The sequence below is a fragment of the Megascapheus bottae genome, chromosome 12, assembly GCF_031878675.1.
Source record: "Megascapheus bottae isolate mThoBot1 chromosome 12, mThoBot2.hap1, whole genome shotgun sequence".
Taxonomy (NCBI): domain Eukaryota; kingdom Metazoa; phylum Chordata; class Mammalia; order Rodentia; family Geomyidae; genus Megascapheus; species Megascapheus bottae.
Window position 1 is genome coordinate 24,888,847 of NC_143520.1, and position 21,556 is coordinate 24,910,402.

The 21,556-nt window shown below is 34.2% G+C and overlaps 1 protein-coding gene across 4 annotated transcripts in view; it reads right to left on the reverse strand.

The window, feature by feature from the left end:
- The window catches only part of Galnt13 (polypeptide N-acetylgalactosaminyltransferase 13), a 497,787-nt gene that overhangs the window by 38,010 nt on the left and 438,221 nt on the right, over positions 1-21,556 (reverse strand). For all 4 annotated transcript variants that reach the window (XM_090342814.1, XM_090342813.1, XM_090342815.1 and 1 more), the window contains one exon: positions 9,959-10,057. In XM_090342814.1, coding sequence (XP_090198940.1) covers positions 9,959-10,057 — 99 coding nt within the window. The remainder of the gene's footprint in view (positions 1-9,958; positions 10,058-21,556) is intronic.

Here is a 21,556-nt window from a genome sequence, read left to right on the forward strand (position 1 = left end):
TGCCTTTATAAGAAAGGTTTACAGTTGTAGATCTCCTTTCAGAAGAGTGAATTGTTTATGAGCAGCAGATATAATTTTTTATGAAGTTTGTGAGCACCTACATTAATTCCCTATGGCTTCTAAAATAATTACAGCAGAATTCATTGTTAAAAATTACAGAAATATATTCGCTCACATTTTTAAAGGTCAGAAATTAGAAATTAATTTGGCCAGGTAGAAATCCAAGTACAAACAGGAAACATTTGACTCTGATTACACTCTAGGGAGAATCCTTCCTTGCTTCTTATGGTGCCTGGTGATTCTGAGCAGGCCTGTTTGAATGTCACATCACTCCTAGATCTGCCTCCATGATGGACACTTTGCTTTCTCTTCTGAGCTTGCCAGAAGTCCCTCTGCCCTGATTTCCCTTGAATAAAGCTGCACACGGTCACACCCATGTGCACCAGGGTGTATATATATATATATATATATATATATATATATATATATATATATATGTGTGTGTGTGTGTATGTGTGTATGTATAAATATACATATATAGGTTACATATAATATATCATATGTATAATCATAGTGACGGGGTTATAGTTATATTCATAAGGTAGTGGGTACATTACTTCTTGAGCATTGTTACCCATTCCCATATTTTTCCTCCCATTCATTCCACGATGTAGAGTTCAGTTCCAACATATTGTCTTGTGAATATTGATGTCACATTGGTTCATCCTTTGTCTTTTGACTCAACAGCTTGTTTTGCCTTCCCCTTTGCTGATTCAAGTAAGCAAATAAATGTATACATAATACACCAGGTAGCAAAGTCAGATAAAGCAAAAACACAGGATAAAACATAAAGAAAAAAAATGGGAGCAGAGTAAAAAATATCTTCTCATAGGACATTTCCTCAAATAATGTCACATACTATCTACAGTGTGTATACTATAGGAGAGCCATAATTTTCTTGAATGAATAATTGAGGCAATTTTGATTTACAGTCATATGAATATGTGTGGCCAATTCCTTCAGAAATCTGTGGAAATATATTCTCAAAGTAACAGTATTAAAAATTGACATTTGGAAAATGATGAAGTCATAAGGAATATATCTCCCATGCAGAAAAAAAATTGCTTATAAAAGAGACTGTAGAGCCAGGCACCAGTGGCTCAGGCATATAATCCTAGCTACTCAGGAGGCTGAGTTCTGAGTATCAGGATCCAAAAGCCAGCTGGGGTCAGAAGTGGTGCTGTGGCTCAGAGACAGCACCCATGCCCAGAATTTAAGTCCAGGATCTGTGTGGGGAAGAGGGGAGGAGAGAAATAGAGTATAGAAAGCTAGCTTATTCCTTGCGTCTTGGAAAATCATGGCTAAAATTTTAAATCCCAAAAATCAGGGAAGAAGCTCACATCAGAAAATGAACCTACTGGAATCTGGATATTGAAATTCTCTGCTTCTAAAACCATGAGATTTACTATCCACTCAATTGACAGAGCAACCCAACCTGACTAAAAAGTTTATCTTTTAGTATAGCTTTAATATATATTTTAGTATATCTTTACTAGCTTGACTATTGTTTTGATGCCACTCCTGGGGCTTGAACTCAGGGCCTGGCCAATATCCCTCAGATTTTCATTGTTGTTGTTCAAGAGTAGCACTCTCATTTCAGCCACTTCTAGCTTTTTCTATTTTTTTTTGAGGGGGTGTTAATTGGAAATAAGAGTGTCACAGACTTTCCTTCCTCAGGCTGGCTTTGTACCTCAGCTCTCAGATTACAGGCTCCTGACTGACTAGGATTATGGGTATGAGTCACCAGTGCCAAGCTCCATCCTACTATATGTTAGGTCTACAGCTTGGAGCATAAGACCAAAAAAGATCAGAGCTCTTCCTGCCATACACTGGATGGAATGGTTTTTGAAATATTTCCTACTGCTATAGAAAGCATGATATGCCTGTTTGCTTCTGGTTTGCATATATCCAATTCATTTAAACATTCAATGAATGGTAGAAGGTCCTCTGTCCTCATAGGCCATTTAATTTCACTTGCAAATTGACTTTTGAAATCCCTGGTTAGTTTTAATTCCACTGAAAAAAATCCTTAAAAGGGAACAAATTACTGTTGAAATAGCTTCAAAATATAATACTTATAAAAATTCAGACTTTAAAATAAATATGTATCTGTTGAATGAATGTATTCATTACAATCTGTGGATACATTGGAATGCATTACTAAAATAAGCTTTCTCTAGGAGTACTTTTAAAAAAGAAACTGTTTACTCTTACCATTTTTAATATATCTGTCATAAGGTTAGATTCTTCATAGGCATAAATAATCAAATTTTAGATGAGGAAAATAAATTCCTATAAAAATATGGTTACTACTAGATGATCTCTTCTATATCTTGCAGGAAACAGGGTTTTAATAAATGTCTAGCGTAAGTTCCCTTTAGGCTTGCTATCTTAAAACATGACTAGGATTCACTCATTGTAATAAATTACATAAAATGTTTTCATGTACATTTTAGCTCTCTCAAGGATTTGTGCCTCTGGGGAAAGAAAAACATTGCCAATGCAGTTTCTAAAATATGAATATTTTTGCATTAGTTTGGATGTAAAAATAAGAACTATAATGTGTATGGAGGTTACTTTGTTTCCTTTTTTGAGTAAAGAGGTGTTTCAATTCAGTGAGAAACACTAAGAATGAATTTTTTATAATTTTGCACTAATAGTTGATTTCAAAGTAAAATGATAATTTTAAACATTCTAAACTAACTTATAGCTCATTATAAATATATTTTATTCACACTTAAAACATACAACAATACTAGGATACCGTGTATGTCCAGTGGGACTGAAAATGACTAATTTTGATATTTACACCTTTAGGATGATGTAAATATTCTTAAAAACATTACTGAAAAATAAGAATGGTATTTTTATGGTATTAGGCATAGCAAAGATATGGAACCAACCCAGATTCCCCTCAGGAGATGATTGGATCAACAAGACGTGGTATTTATACACAATGGAATTCTATGCTGCCATCAGAAAGAATAGCATTGCCCCATTTTTAAGAAAATGGAAAGACTTGGAAAAAAATCATATTAAATGAAGCAAGCCAAATTCAAAGGAACATAGGCTCAATGGTTTCCCTCATTTGTAATAATTAGTACAAACCTTGAACTCTCCTAGCAGAAGATTACAATAGCTAAAAATCTAGATAAGCCCATATAGGATGAGGCTAAATGAAAGGACCTCCAGGATATGGAAACAAGAGCTATATAATGTGTGATTGTTGTTCTTAATGTATTATGTTATTTCTCATCTCTTTTGTTGTCCCTTGGTTATTCTCATATTTTTACAGTATCCTACCTTGTTATCTGTTATATTGCATACACATTATTTGTCTATTTGAAATAGGAATGGGCAGGGGGGAAAACAAGATGAGGGGAGGGGGGAGGGAGGGAAATGAGGACAAAAACATGAAAAGTGGTATCAGTGTGTGTGAAGTAATGCATCTCCTATCCAGTGAATATAAATGCAATCCTTCTACTAATTACAATAAAAATATAGTCAAAAACATTTAAGGCACAAAAATCATTCATTAAAATATAGAAGGTCTTTAAAAGTTTGTATATGAAAATCTACCAAAAAATGTAAAAGTAAGAAAAACCATTTGTAACACTTAAGTTACAGGGTCTGCCTTCCTTCTTCTAATCACTGTTCATAAAAACATGTGAAACTTTATGAAGAGTATATTTTGTGTCTAAATAGTAAAAGCCTTATAATGTTCTATAGCTTTGGATTTAACAAAATGATTTATAGCTTAATTTTTAAGGGACAATATGGATATTCACCAGATTTCAAGCATAAAGCTTTCTCTAGATAACAATAACAATTTGAGAATCATCTCTTTTCATATATTTTTATTGTAATTAATAGAAGGGTTAGATTATATTTGTCAGATAGAAGGTACATTAATTCACATACATTGATACTCTTTCTCATGTCTTGGCCCCCATTTCCCTCACCCCACCCCCACCACTTGTCTTGTTTTCCCGCTTCCCTATCCGATTTCAGATAACCAAATACAAATATATCCGATATATCAGATAACAAAGTGAGATATTGTAACAATATGAGATAACCAAGGGACAGCAAAAGAGATGAAAGATAACATAGTGCAACATAGGACAACAATCGGTCATTATATGGCTTTTGTTTCTATATCATAGAGGTCCTTTCATTTAGCGTCATACTACATGGCCTTATGTATATAGGTTTTGCTCTATTGCAAATCTCTGCTAGGAGAGCCCAAGGTTTCTACTGATTATGACAAATGAGGGAAACCATTGAGCCTAAGTTCCTTTGAGTCTGGCTTACTCCACTTAATATGATTTTTTTCTAAGTCTTTCCATTTCCTAACAAATGGGGCGATGTCATTCATCTTTTGTATTAAATAATGGGATAGCAAATAATTATGGATTATTGATTGAAAATAGGTCTTGTGCTGAGTAAAAGATCAGCTAGCAAGGGAATAGCCCACACTACTTTTTTCATATATTTTTATTGTAATTAATAGAAGGGTTACATGATATTTGCCAGATAGATGGTGCATTAATTCCCATACATTGATACCCTTTCACATGTCTTGGTCCCATTTCCCTCCCCCCCACCCTCACCACTCATCTTGTTTTCCCCCGTTCCCTATCCAATTTCAAATAACCAAATACAAATATATCCGATATATCAGGTAACAAAGTGAGATACTGTAACAATATGAGATAACCAAGGGACAGCAAAAGAGATGAGAGATAACATAGTACCTTAAGAACAACAATCATTCATTATATGGCTTAGTTTCTATATCCTAGAGATCCTTTCATTCAGCGTCCTACTATATGGCCTTTTGTATCAAGGTTTTGCTCTATTGCAAATCTCTGCTAGGAGAGCCCAAGGTTTCTATTGATTATGACAAATGAGGGAAACCATTGAGCCTAAGTTCCTTTGAGTCTGGCTTACTTCACTTAATATGATTTTTTGTAAGTCTTTCCATTTCCTAACAAATGGGGCTATGTTGTTCTTTCTGACAGCAGCATAGAATTCCATTGTGTACAAATACCACATCTTGTTGATCCATTCATCAACTGAGGGACATCTAGGTTTGTTCCATATCTTTGCTATTAGCCCACACTATTGAATGAATCACCAGGTTGGAAATTATTGTAAGTGAGGGACAGATATTTGAAAATGCTTAGACCATGCAGTAAATGGGAAATTATTACATATGCTTCTTTAGCACAAGGAAAATTAAAGTAGATCAAACTGGAAAGTCTGGTGCTTATGAACCTTTGTGTTTTGCATATGATATTTAGAAGTCTGAACTTTTTTCTTTGGTCAGTAAACAACTGCTGATGTCTTTGAATGTAATATAGTTTGAGTGATCGAGTTATGCAAGGCTATATCATGGAGGATAAGATTTTGCATGTTTTTTTTGTTTCTATTTGTTTTGGCATTTTTTTTATTAGTTAGGTTGTTTTGGTTGTTGTTGGTGGTGGTGGTGATGATATTTCTGGTGGTAGTCATGGGGCTTGAACTCAGATCCTGGACTCTACTCTGAGATTTTTCAGTCAAGGCTAGCATTCCGCCTTTGAGCCATAGTGCCATTCTGTTTTTTTTCAGTGGCTAACTGGAGATAATAGTCCCATGGGTATTCCTGCCCAGGCTTGCTTCCAACTGCGATCTTCAGATCCCTATTTCCTGAATAGATAGAATTACAGAAGTGAGTCACTTTCCCCACTTCCCCCACCCGCGATTGATAAGGTATTTCAACCACATAAATGAGAGAACATGTAAGATATGTTTGATATAAATCAAGTCTAATATAAAAGACAGGAGACATTATACCTATAAATCTCAGAATATTGGTGACTAATATTATATTAGGAGTGAAAGCTATTTATGTACAGAATCAAATGTGGATGGCTTTTAAAAGGGAAAAAAATAAAAATCCTAAATAGATGACTATGGATGCCTGTCAAAATGGGAAATACTTAATTAGTAATATATCTCAGAGTCCACTGAGGAGTTGGAAAGGGGTAGAAGGCATGCAGAAATGCTTCTAGGAATTTATATCTTCTGCAGAAACAGAGATCATTCAGTCAGTGTGTATCAGTAAAACATTAACAGTTTCTCAGTGAAATTTAAGTTCTTTTGATTTGTCAAAATTTATACGAAATTTCCCTTTGTTCTAGTTCTTTTGAAAGTATTTAATGCTCCATAGAGTTTTACCAAAGAAAATAAAGCATTTCAAGAAAAATTTGTCACAGGGAGTCATACTTTTTTGAGGGGTGAAGAGGAGGAGGGAGATGCTTGCCCTCAGGCTTGAGTCAGAAACTAGGCAGTGTTTCTGAGTTTTTATACTCAAAGCTCTACCACTTTCACTCCACTTGCAGCTCTCCATGGTTAATTGAAGATAGCAGTTGCAAGGATTACCTGCCTGGAATGTGTTAGAACCACAGTCTTAAGATCTCAACCTTCTGAGCAGCCAGGATTACAAGGCATGAGCCACCAACACCATATTGCTTTGAATCAGATCATTTTATACAATTTTAAAAAGAGCATTTCAAGCCAGGCGTGGTGGCTCACACCTGTAATCCTAGCTACTCAAGAGGCTGAGATCTGAGGATCAAGGTTCAAATCCAGCTCGAGCACAAATGGCCCAGAGACTCTTATTTCCAATTAACCTCTAGAAAATGGGAAGTGGGTCTTGGCTCAAGGGTAGGTTGGTAGCTTTGAATTGAAGAGCTCAGAGACAGTGCCCAGACTGAGTTCAAGCCCCATAACCCATAAAACAGAAGAGCATTTCAAGATGATCAAATGTCAAAGTTAGTAATAATTCTCTACTCTTGGCTTATTTTTATAGTATTTCTGCAGGAGAAAAAAATCTATCAGTTCACATTTACCCCTGCTGATATTTGAGTTTTAAGGATAATATTTTTTAAAGTTCTGAGATACTGAAATATACTTCATAATGCCTATGAGGACATCAGCTGCAAAGGAGAAACAGAGAAAATATGTTTGTAAACAAGTATCTGACTTTAGAAAGTGTTTTCTTTTTTTCCAATGCAAAACATTTTAATAGGTCATTAAATATACAATTATTAGAATTAATTAAATATCACTTATAAAAATTGGTGTATCACATTAGATGATTCTACAAAATAAAAAAACACAAATCACACATTGACAATGATCCCTGCAGTCCAAGAACTTCCCCCCCATCAATAGCACAAATTACAATTAAAAACAAAATGACATTACACATTAAACAGAAGTAATTAAATACATTCATCAAGTACAAGAAATTTATCACTGCTGCTTAAAGTCACTAATATCACAGTTTTAGGTGTGATTTCACATGATTTCAAAAACTTCCAGTAAAGTCCCCATAGTAAAGTTTCGCTGTGCACACCATGTTTATCTGTCGGTGCATTATACATCATAATTAGGACCATTTCACCTCAAAATTAACTTGTCTTGTAAGTGAACACCAGGCCTAATGCTTTCTTTTAGAAATGTATCTGAGTCAAAGATGATGTTAGCATTTTTAGGACTTTTCCTCAAGAGGAAACGGGAGTATCTGACTGTTTCTATGGTCTGGGGGCTACTTAAAAAATTCAAACCTAGATAAGTATCCAAATAGATGCTGCTGCCATGGCAACAAAAAAGCACAGTAGTAAAAACAAAGAGTTAGTCTGAGAATAAAACTCCAAAATCTGTTCTTTTGTAAACTAAGCCAGACAAAAATTTAAACAAGTCCCTTCTAATTAGCCTATAAATATTGCATTGAAGCAAAGCAGATATCACAATAATAGGATTTTATTCAATGGGGCAGCTTTTACACGTATAATGCAGACAAACAAGGCAAGCATCATATTGTTATTAGTTAACATTGTACGAAGAATTTCAGGTGATGTAGATAGGGGTTACAGTTACTTAAGTCAGTAATGACTACATTTCTTTTATTTTGCCAGTCATGGGGCTGAACTCAGTGCCTGAGCACTGTCCTTGTACTTTTCTCAAGGACAGAGCTCTACCACTTGAGCCTCAGTACCACTTCTAGCTTTTTTCTATGTATGTGGTACAGAGGAATCGAAACAGGGCCTTTGAGCATGCTAGGTGATTACTCTACCACTAGGCCAAACTTCCAGCCCCTACATTTCTTTTTGAACATGTCACCTCTTCCCTCACTCTCTCAATTTTTCCCACCTATCCACAAGTTATATAGTTCATTTTTCACAAAGTGTCTAGTGAATATCACTGCTGTATTTCACCTTTTTCTCTACCTATTCTGGGCTCCCCCTTTAGCAAACAAGACAAAAGGAAATGACAAAAAATACAGCAACAATGTTTTGTTTCCCTTTCTTAGAGTTAATTTTGTAAAGTATTATTTTATATGATTTTATGCATATGGCTACTTAGCCTATGTGATCTGTTCCTAAGAATATCCTCCTTTGGTCTATCTGTATAACTGTCTATAGACCTGTGTAAGTTGTATTTTGCCACTGAATTTTTCTTACCTTCCTATGTGTTTACTTGTAGATTTAGGCACATTCCAGCTACTAAGTAAATGGGATTGTATCAAACTGAAGAGCTTCTGCATGGCAAAAGCCATAGCTAGATATATAAATAGTCCATAGAATGAGAGATGATATTTACTAGCTATGCATTAGATAAGGGCCTCATATATAAAATATACATACAGCTCAAAAAATATCCCCCAAATAAACCTCCAAGAATCAATACCCCCAATAATAAATAGGCTAAAGACTTAAAGAAAGAAGGCTCAGGGGAAAAAATGAGAATGGCCAATAGACACATGAAGATATTTGGGTGGATATTTAAATCCGTTCAACCAAAAAACTAAACAAAGGGTTTCAATATGACCCAGTAATTTTATTAATGGGCTTATCCAGTAGACACTAGAGCTATTGACAGTATTTGATGTACATCACAACATTGTTTATCATAGACACGATTTGGATTCAATCCAGATAGTCCCCAGAAGATGAATGGATCAAGAAAGTGTGGTATAGGCACACAATAGAATCCTACACTTCCATCAGAAAGGATATTGCACCATTCATAAGGAAATTGAAAGACTTGGAAAAAGTTGTATTAAGCAAATGAAATCAGACAGAAAACATTTTCACTTTTAGAACTTAAAAGAGAAATGATTGAGGCCATAACTGAAAATAATTAATTAAAGAGAGTAATTAAAAGCAATGGACAACTTGTAATGAAATCAAGTTATGTGTCTGGAATATCAGTAGTTTTATGGATTTTATCATTCTTCAGAGAAAACTTTTAAGGAAATTTTCTGTTTTATAGATAATCAAATATTAAAAATAAGAATGAACTTGCTCATCAGCTGCCTAATAAACAGCAATGCCACAAAATACTATACTTTGATTCTATAGTTCTATCTTTTATTTAATTATGAAGGTTACATATTCATATAAATATGAGTCTACAATGTAAAAATTCCAATACCAGTAAAATCTTCTTTCTAGATTTCTGTATGTGCAGGTTAACTTACATGCCAGATAGATTGCTTTGTATCTCATATAGATTTCAACTCATATGTATAAAGTAATACAGAGAAACTCTAGATGTACCTCAAGTAATAGAGAACCAGATATTTGTGTAAAAGCCAACTAGCAGTGTTAGACACAGAGTTCTCACCACTGCATTTCAACTCTAGCATCAATCAGTCAATCATCTATCAGTAATATTTGGACAATAAAGTAGCCTGACTAGCTTTTGATTTGAATATCTGTTCATTTACTAAAGTAAGATAGTAAGAGTGGCAAATGAGTCATGGCTTACTCAGTCATAATAATATTTTCTCCCTTAAGTAAGAAGCTGATTTAAAAAAAATAAGAGAGAAAAGGTAAATGATTACCTGGTTTCCTCCCATGCCATGACAGTTGAATATTCCCACTTTCTCATTTTCCTTGCGGCCCATGTTGTCTAAACATTGATTGGTTTCAACATTCCTTATCTAAGGGAACAAACATATCAACAAAGGAAGAGTAAAATACACATCCAAGAAATTTTTCTGCTATAACTACATATAGATGGTTAAATAAAACAATACAAGTTTGTTAGTGAAATATTTCCAAGAATATGTTGCTTTAAATACTATTTTTTTCTTTGCTTTTCTAGTCCTGGTCTTACATATTAAACTGCTATTGTAAACATGAACAATAATACCTTTGGAATTAGAATAAAGAGGTATTCCTGTTCACAATTCATCATCAGCGAAGAAGAAACTCTTCTTATGATATCAAAGATGAATATAAACATTAAGGCAGTTTTAAAATTCACTGAAAAACCCAGAGTAGATTGTTGAACTCTACAAGGCTCCAGAAAATAGAACGAAATGACTGTCATACTCAAATTCCTACTCTTTTAGATTGCTTCATCATTGCATGTTCTATTTTGCATATTAGCAAAGATGAATTACTTTGTTTATTTCTGTGACTAAGGCATATTCAGGCATCTTCTTTTATTCCTAGTACTAAATTGAATTGGAAGTGCTTGACCCTACAGAAAACTGTCATAAAGCTAAATGGAATTTCACATTACAAATTCCTCAAAGCAAGATGAAATTGCCACACTTCAGACAAGAGGTTATTGGCTTACAATAGCATACTGTTTTAGCTTCATAATTATCATAAAGTTAATACACATTTGAACCAAATATAGTTTTAAAAGTCATGTACTAAGCTGAAAAATGCCAGCATTATTAAAACAAGAACAGGAACAGGGGAAGAGGGAGCTAAGAAGATGGAAGAGGAAAGGGGAAGGAGGAAGAGGAGAAAGAGCAGGTAGCCTATGAAATAGAGTTTTTCTGATCTTCCTAAGAAAATATTTTTATCTACCTATTTTTCTTCTGAAATTTGTTAGCTCTGACTCCATATTAAGATATCATATTTTGATATTCATTTAGTCAGATTATTTGTCTGTGTCTAGCTAACTATGCTTTTTTATTGTAATGAATAGAGGGGTCAGAGTTACATTCGCCAGAGAGAGGATGCATAACTTATCTATGCTTGTAGATAAGGAATAAGGTTACATGAGAGGATGGGTGAGTTTTATACAATTCAATTTTGCTGTGGTCCAGAACCTGAGGCAAGTACTGGTTTCTGGCACTGGGAAAATGTTATGATTTCCTTTGAGCCACTGATGAGGAAATGAGTAAAATGGACTTCAGAGTTCACAGTTGGTGAAGGAGGTAACCATCTGTACAGTGTTGCCTAGACCGGTTTTATAGGCCTAGACTTTGAATAGAGTTACATTTCTATCAAAAAGAAATCTGATAAACAAATGTATGTACAATTCTTTCTGATGGCAGAATAGAATTTCATTGTGTGTAAGTACAATATCTTCTTGATCCAATCATCTACTGAGGGGTATCTGGGTTAGTTCCATATCTTACCTATGGTAAATAATGCTGCAATGAACATCGTTGTGCTAGTGGCTTTAGTATGTCCTTGTTTCTGGACATTTGGGTAAATGCCAAGGAATGGAATTGCTGGGTCATAGAGGGCTCCATGTTTAATCTTTTGAAGAATCGTCATACTTCTTTCCAGAGTGGTTGAACCAATTTACACTCACACTTATAGTGTGTTAGGGATCCCTCCTGGCCACATCCCCACCAGAATCTGTTGTTATTAGATTTCTTGATAATGGCCATTCTGACTGGCCATTATTTTTTGATTTGTATTTCTTTTTTTTTTTTTGCCAGTCCTGGGCTTGAGCTCAGGGCCTGAGCAATGTCCTTGGACTTTCTCAAGGCTAGAGCTCTACCACTTGAGCCTCAGCACCACTTCTGGCTTTTTTCTATGTATGTGGTACCAAGGAATCGAACCTGGGTCTTCATGCATGCTAGGCAAGCACTTTAACCATTAGGCCAAACTCCCGGCCCCGATTTGTATTTCTTTTATGACCAGAGATGTCAAGCATTTCTTCATGTGTCTTTAGAGAATTCTTATTTCCTCTTCAGAGAAGTCCCTCTAAGTCTTTAGCCCACCTTTTAATGGGATGGTTGTTCCTTTGAATGTTTGTTTTGGAGAGATTCAATTATTTTAGCTGTCGATATATTTTAGATAAGAGGCCCTGTCTGTTGTATGGCTAGTGAAAATCTTCTCTCACTCCATGGGCTTTCTATTTAACTTGCTAGCCATGTCCTTTGTCATACAGAAGCTCTGCAGTTTAATGCTGTCCCGTTTGTCCAAAGTATCTTTAATTTGTTGGGAAGGGGTAAAAACCAGATGATTGGGAGTGGTTTGTGGGAGGGAAATGGGGACAAAAACATGAGAAGGTATATCAATGTGTAAGAAGTAATGCACCTACTACCTGACCAATGTAACTGTAACCCCTCTATACATTATCCCAACAATACAAAATAAATACAAAAATAAAAAATATTTGATAAGATGAACTCTAAGTATAAAATATTTGATAAGGTGAAAAAAAAGAAATCTGAGCAGCAACCAATTAGAAAAGATGAAACACACAGAATTTTCAGGAAAAGTATTTATGTTCTCAAAAGCAAAACATAGACCATTAATATATTGCTCAAGGCTGTACTAAACCTGATTTAGATTGGAGGAAACAGTTTAGAACCAAATTTTCCAGGCTATCCTCTGGAAAATATTTGGGAAGGTAATAGTCAACAGATTTTATAGTTTATAGAGCTAAGGATCCTATATCTAATTGGGTCAGATTGCATAGCACTGAGCTGAATAATTTTTAAATCTGCATCCTAACTTCATAACTGTATGTGAGGAACATTTTTCTAAGTGGTACTTACACAGAAATTTGTTGAATTGTCTGTAGGATTTTACGTATTTGTTGGACAATAGCAATCTCAAACTGTATTAATGGAAGTAGTATTAATCAGATAGTAGCATTTTAAAGGAATGTTTGATAGGTGCACAACCTCCTATCTGTGACAAATTAAGAATTTAAGAAAGTTACTCAAATAAATTGCCTTCAGTTACCACCTATTATTGATCATCTTTGTATAATGCACAAATTTAGTATTGTTTCCACGATTTCATTAACTCAATCAAAAATCTTTACTGGAAAATATATAGTTTATGTTCAACAGTAGGCTTAAACACATAGTATTTGTCTTCACATGAGAAAAATCATGCTTTAGAATGAATAAGTGCAACCAATAAATCTGTAATAATGTGGGAAAAGTAGAGAAAACAACAAATTGGTGCCCTTCTGAAAAAAGAATCAGAATAAGAGTACTTAAGAGCACAACACATGGAAACACATGTAATTCAGAGGGCAGCCATATTTCCATATATGGAAAAGCATTCCAGGAAGATGACTAGCTAAACAGGTCCTGTAGTTGGAAAAGGCCATAGTGATAGGCTAACAATGTGGCTAAAAAGAGAGCAAGGGAGCTGTCTGGAAAGATATTCAAGACTAAGAAATGTACAGATTCCCAAGCATTGGAGTATTATCATGATATACCAATAGCTTATTCCACCTAGAATGCAGAGAACAGGTTAGAAATTAGTGAGAGCCTGTAGTATTCTGGCCAGCATGATTGTTTGGAACTAAAGGATAATGATGACAAATTAAAGGTGAAATTTGGGATTGTTTCCAAAGCAAAGCTATATAATTTTTCAGTTAATTTACATAAGACATAGCAATGAAAAGAGATTTTCAGAAGTGTTCAAAGTTTGGTCCTGGAAAATTATCAAATGGTTTCAGCTGTTTCTAGCCTGTGGGGTTGAAAACCAGTTTGGCAGATCACTAGCTCTTGCTGACACAATTTTTCTGTTGAGAATTTATAAGGTGTTGCTAATTTATTCCTAATATAAAGGATAACTTTTGACAATTCTGGTGATAATCTGTGATCTGTGGCCTTATTTTCAAAAGCAAGCTATTTTTTCCTTATAGTCTAATAGATTGTTATTTTTTATTTTTTGTTTCAAAATGAAAAAAGCAGAAGGGTTACAATTATATCAGTCAGGTGAAAAATACATTTCCTTTGGACAATAGGTTTCACCAAAACATATCCTCATATTTTTATTATACATTAATCATTTAGGTAAATAATATTTTGTATCATAATGTATTTTCAATTTTATTTTCAGAAAATGTCTCTGAATCTGAATTATAAATAATAAATTTGCTTTATTATTTTCATTTTGTTATTTAGAAATTAAAATTTTTAATATTGGTGATTCTTCTCTACATATTGTACTTTATTTTTCTGTCAGTCATGGGACTTGAACTCTGGGACTGGGTATTGTCCCTAAGCTCTTCAGCTCAAGGGTACCATCCTACCCCAGGAGCCTCAGTGTCAATTCTGTTTATTTCGAGGTTAATTGGAGATAAGAATCTCACCGACTTCAGACTTTAGTGCCCATGCTGGCTTTGAACCACAGTTTTCAGATCTCAGTGTCCTGAATAGCTAGGATTACAGACATGAGCCATCTCACATATTGTATTTTTGATATAAAATTCAATTTCATATATGTTTATATCTTCTTTATTAAAAAATAAATTCTTTTTTTTTCTCTTGTAAAATTCTTATCACTCAGGTGTACTATTTCTCTTAATTTTTTAATTATTACCCAGCACCAGTGGCTTACACCTGTCAGCTACTCAGGAGGCTGAGACCCAAGGATCACAGTATGAAGTCAGCCCAGGCAGGAAAATCTATGAGACTTTCATTTCTTAACTACCAAAAAACTGGAAGCTTGTGGAGCAAAGTGGTAGAGTGCTAGCCTTGAATAAAATGCTTGAGAACAGTGTCTTGGCCCTGAGGTCAAGTCCCATTACAGAAAAGGAGGACGAGGAGGAGGAGGAGGAGGAGGAGGAGGAGGAGGAGAAGAAGAAGAAGAAGAAGAAAAGGGAGGAGGAGGAGAATTTATTAATTTCTGGCAATGATACTCACAAGAAAATGAATTGGAAATGAACCTTACAACTTGAGGGAAAAAATCTAGGTTGGGGAGAACAATGTTTGACAAGAAATGTACTCATTACCTTTCATACATAACTGTAATCCCTCTGTAAATCACCTTGACATAAAATTAAATTAAAAAAACCCCAAAAAACAGAAAATGAGGTTTTATTTATTTATTTATTTATTTGCCTATCTTGGGGCTTGAACTCAGGGTCTCAGCACTCTCCTTGGGTCTTTCTCAGGTCTAGAGCTCTACCAATTGAGCAACAATACCACTTCCAGCTTTTTCTATGTGATATACCAATTCTAGCTTTTTCTATGTATATGGTACAGAGTAAACAAACCCTGGTCTTCCTGCTTGCTAGGCAAGCACTCTACCCCTAGGCCAAACTTCTGGTCCAGGTTTTAATATTTTTATTTAAAACTTTTACATTTGAGGATCTCATTTTAGATTTTGTCTGAACTTGACTTATACTGTTATTTCTATATTCTGTAATCTAGGGCATTTGTTTCAGTTTCTATTGAATAATTAGATTGCAATTTTGCTCTGTTTTGTGAGTGGAAAATTGTAGTGTGTTAACATTTAATATTTTACTCTTTATCCCCAACCTTACATCATTCATTCTTTTGTATTATTATTTTCATTTATCTCTTCCACATAAAACCAATTTTTCTGATCTTATTAGTGGGAAGGTTTAATTTGGGGACCATTTCCTTCATATACTTGTTATTTTCTTGTCAAAGATGTTAATTACTTGTTTTTTCAACTTGTTGCTTTACTACTGTTCTTTCTTTTTAATGGGAAATTCAGAGAAATTCATCAATGTGTCACTGCAGAGAACATTTTTTAGAATTCCAGAATGAACTAATTTTGATGAGGAAAAGTCTGCGCTAGTTTTGGCATTCTATAACTAGTCATGTTATGTGATTCTGCAGTTTCTAGACATATAATAAGTTATGTTTTTAGAACACACATTTACAAAGATGGTACAATACAGAAAGTCCCCTTTAGCCTAACCTAAATGGGAGAATGATGACAGATGATGATAGGCAGTTTAGATAGCCTATATTCTGGTGACTCATTGTCAATATCTGATAAGGCTTTAAGCAGAGCATAAGGCCTAGATTGTTTCAACTTTTTTTTATTTTGTCAGTTCTAGGGCTTGAACTCAGAGCCTGAGCAATGTAATTAGGCTTTCTCAAGACTACTAGTTTTCCACTTGAGCCACAGCACCACTTTCAGCTTTTTCTATGTATGTACACCAAGGAATTGAACCCTGGTCTTTGTGTATGCTAGGCAATCACTCTACCACCAGGCAAACTCCCAACCCTGTTTTAACATTAATTGGTTGTGAGATTTCTTTGTTTACATGCGGCCTTCTAACTGTTGGAGATAATTCTTAATTGACTGCGAGTATTCTTTATGTGTGTGTGTTTTTTTTATTAAAGATTTCTTTACATCGTGTTTCAAATGACATGTTTAACAAACAAGTATTCAAGAAGGGAATCTCTATATACAATCATTGCCACTTAGATTTTAGAACATAATTAAAATAAATTGTATTTTATTGTTGGATAAAGTACAGAGGGGCTATAGTTACATTCATTAGGTAGTAGATACATTACTTCTCAAACATTGATATCCCTTCTCATGTTTTTGTCACTCTTTTCCTTTTTTTGTACTGCATTTTGATGTTGGAAATTGAAAAGCATTTTCCATGTTTTTCTTCCTTTCAGTAGTGGGAAGGTTTTAAAAATCATTTCTACAATACTGTTTTGCTCCCTCTGCTGGCCTCTAAAAGGAAGTATCAGAGGTATCTCCAGTTCTAAAAGAAAGTTGTGCATATCCCACCCACCGTCATTCTTTACCTTTCAAACAGCCATGTAAAATACAATTAAAGACAAGACTATATAACCTTAAATGTTTTAAAAGCTTTAATTACTCTCTGCTTAAACTCTACACTATGTAATCTGTTACTATTTAGGTCAGTCCCACTGAGTTTCATTTTACATGTAAGAAAGGTGTTAAGTGCATTTGTTAGGAATTCTAAAGTTACAAATTCATTTTCCGTAATATGATTACTCTGATGGATATTCATTTAAGTATACAATCTGATGACCAATTTGAATAAACCAGAAGACACATATTTAACATACCTAATCTGACCAAAAAGCCACGAAGTACTGATTGTAGAATTTTAAAGTTCGTGTTATAGAAACTTTTAATCTTCTTCACAAAAAATAAAAATTTGAGAAAAATAAACAAGCAGATCACGACAATAACACCAAAAGCTATAGTTCTTAGCAAATTTCAGTCACCAAAAACAAACAAAAAACTCTGCTATGTTGTTTGTTGAGGTTGTTGATATCAATATATACATTGGTTTAATGTAAGGTCTGCTGAAAGGAAACTCTGTGCAGTTCAGGAGAAGAGGGTTTATTATGTGAGGAAAGGGCAGACCTCCTGCTCCCCAAGATGGAGTCAGGTAGAGGGAGAGGGCTTATGGAGGAAAGTGAGAGATTATATAGAGGGAGGGATGTGACCACAGCAGAAGTGGATATGATCTCAGAGCATGGGGAAACAGCTCATACTGGGAGACCTCCCACTGTCCCCAGGCATGCCAGTTGTCAGGGTTAGAGATGGTGGGTGGGGATTTCCAGGGTGCAGGGGGAGAGAGCCAAAGGAAGAAGTCATTTCCTCCAGGGGGACCAGTTATAAAATTAGAATCAATTCAAAAACAAAAAGTCAAACTTGTTTTTCTATAATAAAAGTAGTTCATTTTTTGTAATCAACTTATCCACTCAGCAGTCCTCTAGGTTAACAACTGATGAAAAATGACATATTTTGTTCATAGCTGTGTATAGATATTTATTCTGGGAATAAAATTAGCTGCTGGGACCTGTGAGCTTAGAAATAAAATTGTGGGCAGAGAAAATGGCTAGATCTGTGTGTACAATGAGGCTTTCATATTGGTTAGCCTATTAAAGGGTCAGAACACTGTGCACCTAGAAATAAATCTGATTACCAGAGAGGATATGAGCCTTTAAGCATTTTATCTTTTGTGCTGTGCCTAACTGATTTTATCCTTAATCCATGCAGCATAGCAGCTTTATAGACTAGATACCTATTTTTAGTTGTTTAAGCACTCTCTTCTAAATTATTTAGGAAGTAACAATATATGCACATGGGTATTAACTAGTTGCAATGGATATACGATGTTAAGAGGAAAAGAAAATGCTGAGGTCAAGTACACAATACAAAATGCATAGATAAGCATCAAAACATCTTCAGGAAGCATGCAAATGAAAACTGTAAGCCCCAAGAATTAACTCACTTGGCCCCAACAATATTCTTCTCTTTCCTTTTGTCCTCTGTTATTACTTTGCTTCAAATAGCAACATAATAATTTTTCAGAAAGTCATTCATTTATACCCAATATAAAATATGTACTAAGAAATTACTTTAGAATGTCATTTTCAATCTTGTATTTGAATTCATTTTTATATTCACAAAATCAGAACCTGGCATGTTAAATCTACATAAGCTAAAGGGCAATTTAAAGGAGACTTTAATGCTGGAAAGAGCTCAACCTCTTTGTTCCATTATGATCTGCTTACTGAGTCTAAATGCTACATGCTTCATTAAGTTACTTAAAGGTTTTAGTTCAAAGCAATTGCACAGCTCTTAACTTCCCATTGGAAATTGCTTATAACTCACAACCTAGGCAAGTAATATTTCAATTATTTGAGCAAGATATAAACAAACAAGATTTTAGATGTTAGCTATCATGGAATTTACTGGTTTATTTTGTAGATATATAATAGAGAAATTGAGTAGACTATCTGCCTCTAAAAACTCCAATGTAACAGAAAAATTATAAAACATGAAAAATGAATATTTTTGCTTACCAATATATAACAATATTAAATATAGAGAGCTTTTCATTAAATAAACATTTAAGAATCCATGCAAATCTATAACATTGTTAGAACCTAACAATTTTACAGTCAATTAAGGAGACAAATATATGAACATAGTATGAATAATGTATTGTTTAAATGACAAGTTCATAGCAGTTGTATGATTTTTGTGAGTCAATTAGATGAGAAAATAAATTCATGTTTATAGAAAGGTAGCTTTTGACATTTCTCCAATAATGATAATGATAGGAAGAAATGAAAATGCTTAAACAAATGTCTATTTTTCCATTAGCAGTTAAATGCTAACTTATTATCAATGTCCATTTTGAATTACATATACATGACAACAGAAATTTGAACTGAGAAATAGTGCTTGGTAAATTTGTCACTTGGGTTTCCATAGAAACATGCTGGATTGGCTTATTTGAAATATTTTTTTTAAAGTGGAAAACTACAGTAAGTTAGTATGCCAGGAAGGACAAACTATATGTTACAAACTTGAAGATTTTATTTGTTTTTATAACAACAGTTCTTAGCACACCAATAAGCTCATGGAGGCCATCTTTAATTTCTACCAGCATTCTTCACCTCTTTGGTTATTTCCTGCCATACTACCCTCCTTTTAGTAGATGGGCTTAAGAGTAGAAGGTTGTCTTCATTTGCTTTGTGCCCTTTACATATAGCTTAAGATTCATCTCAAGCTCTTATTTAATAAAAATATTTTGAATGAATAAAATATAATAAAACAAGCCAATTTCTCCTTCCAATTATAACTAAAAGTAGGCTTTACTATTGAACTAGCAAGTATTTGAGACCTGACTTCATAAGCCAGGCACACAAACTTTCTGCATATCAGTTTCTTTATTATTTGTGGGATAATGGCAAAATCAGTCTCAGAGTTATTGTTGTTATAATGGCATTTACTGGAGTTTGTTGGAGATGTCATTTAAAAACAATATAATTCATATAAAGTATCTAAGACAATTTTAACATACTAAGACATAAATATTAGCAAATATAAAATTTATTATACTATAAATTCTTGGGCTATTAATATTTCTTGCTCATTAATGTGCTGGGTGCTCTGATTTCAGCCATCATTGTAACCTTGTATTATACTTTCATTCTGCAGAGCAAGGTACTGAGAGGACTCAAAGTACAATTGTACCATTTACTTTGGAAAGTGAATGGCAATTGGAAGTCTACCTCACTGGAGCCCACGTCTTAGGATTTTCCCAATATACTATGCTACCTTCCCTGTACATACTTAAAATATTCTGAAAAAATAGAATCTCTCAATTTAAATTTCTTTAGGAAGCATTTTTATAAAGGATACCTCACTGATCCATTAAAGATGACAGCTAATTCCAAATCAGTATACTGTCAAGAGAAATTTAGCTAGAATATATATATATATATATATATATATCAGTTGATGAATGGATCAACAAGATGTGGTATTTGTACACAATGGAATTCTATGCTGCTGTCAGAAAGAACGACATTGCCCCATTTGTTAGGAAATGGAAAGACTTAGAAAAGATCATATTAAGTGAAGTAAGCCAGACTCAAAGGAACTTAGGCTCAATGGTTTGTCATAATCAGTAGAAATCTTGGGCTCTCCTAGCAGAGATTTGCAATGGAGCAAAACCTTGATACAAAAGGCCATAGAGTAGGACGCTGAATGAAAGGATCTCTAGGATATAGAAACATAAGCCATATAATGAATGATTGTTGTCCTTAAGGTACTATGTTATCTCTCATCTCTTTTGCTGTCCCTTGGTTATCTCATATTGTTACAGTATCTCACTTTGTTACCCGATTTATTGGATATATTTTATAAGGTTATTTAAAATTGGATAGGGAAGGGGTGGAAAATAAGATGTGGGGTGGGGGAGAGGGTAATGGGGACCAAGACATGTGAAAGGATATCAATGTATGTGAATTAATGCACCTTCTATCTGGCAAATATGTAACCCTTTTATTAATTGCAATAAAAATATCAAAAAATATATTTATTATATATATTTATTTACTTTTGAAGGCAGTAAATTATGTTTCCTTGGTGTAGTGCTGCAAGCATAGCACTTGATATCTGGTGATTTTTTTAAATTTAGAAATAAGTAACTAATTTTGTTTTAGAGCCAGAAGTCTTTATCAAGAGCTACCTGGTGGACCCCATGATTTCCCAAAACATCATGTCTGCTTGTATGTTTGTCACAGACATGCTTATAAAAAGACCTGGAAATACTTTAATTAAAAAAATGGAATTGTTATTAATTTTTTATTTTTTAATTGCCAGGGTAATGTAAAGAGGGGTGACAGGTACCATCACCAGGTAGTGTGTGCATTACTACTCACACATTGATACCCTTCTCATGTTTTTGTCCCAATTTTCCTCCCCTCACTCCTCCCAATCATCTTGTTTCCCCCCCCTTCCCTTTCCTATTTCAAATAAACAATTAAACATATATATAATATACCAGGTAAAAAAGTCAGATAGATGAACAATATGAGATTAACTAAAGGGCAAAAAAAGAGAAGAGAAATAATGTAGTGCATTAAGAACAACAATCACTCAAGATAAAGCTCTTGTTTCCATATCCTAGAGATCCTTTCATTTAGCCTCAACCTATATGA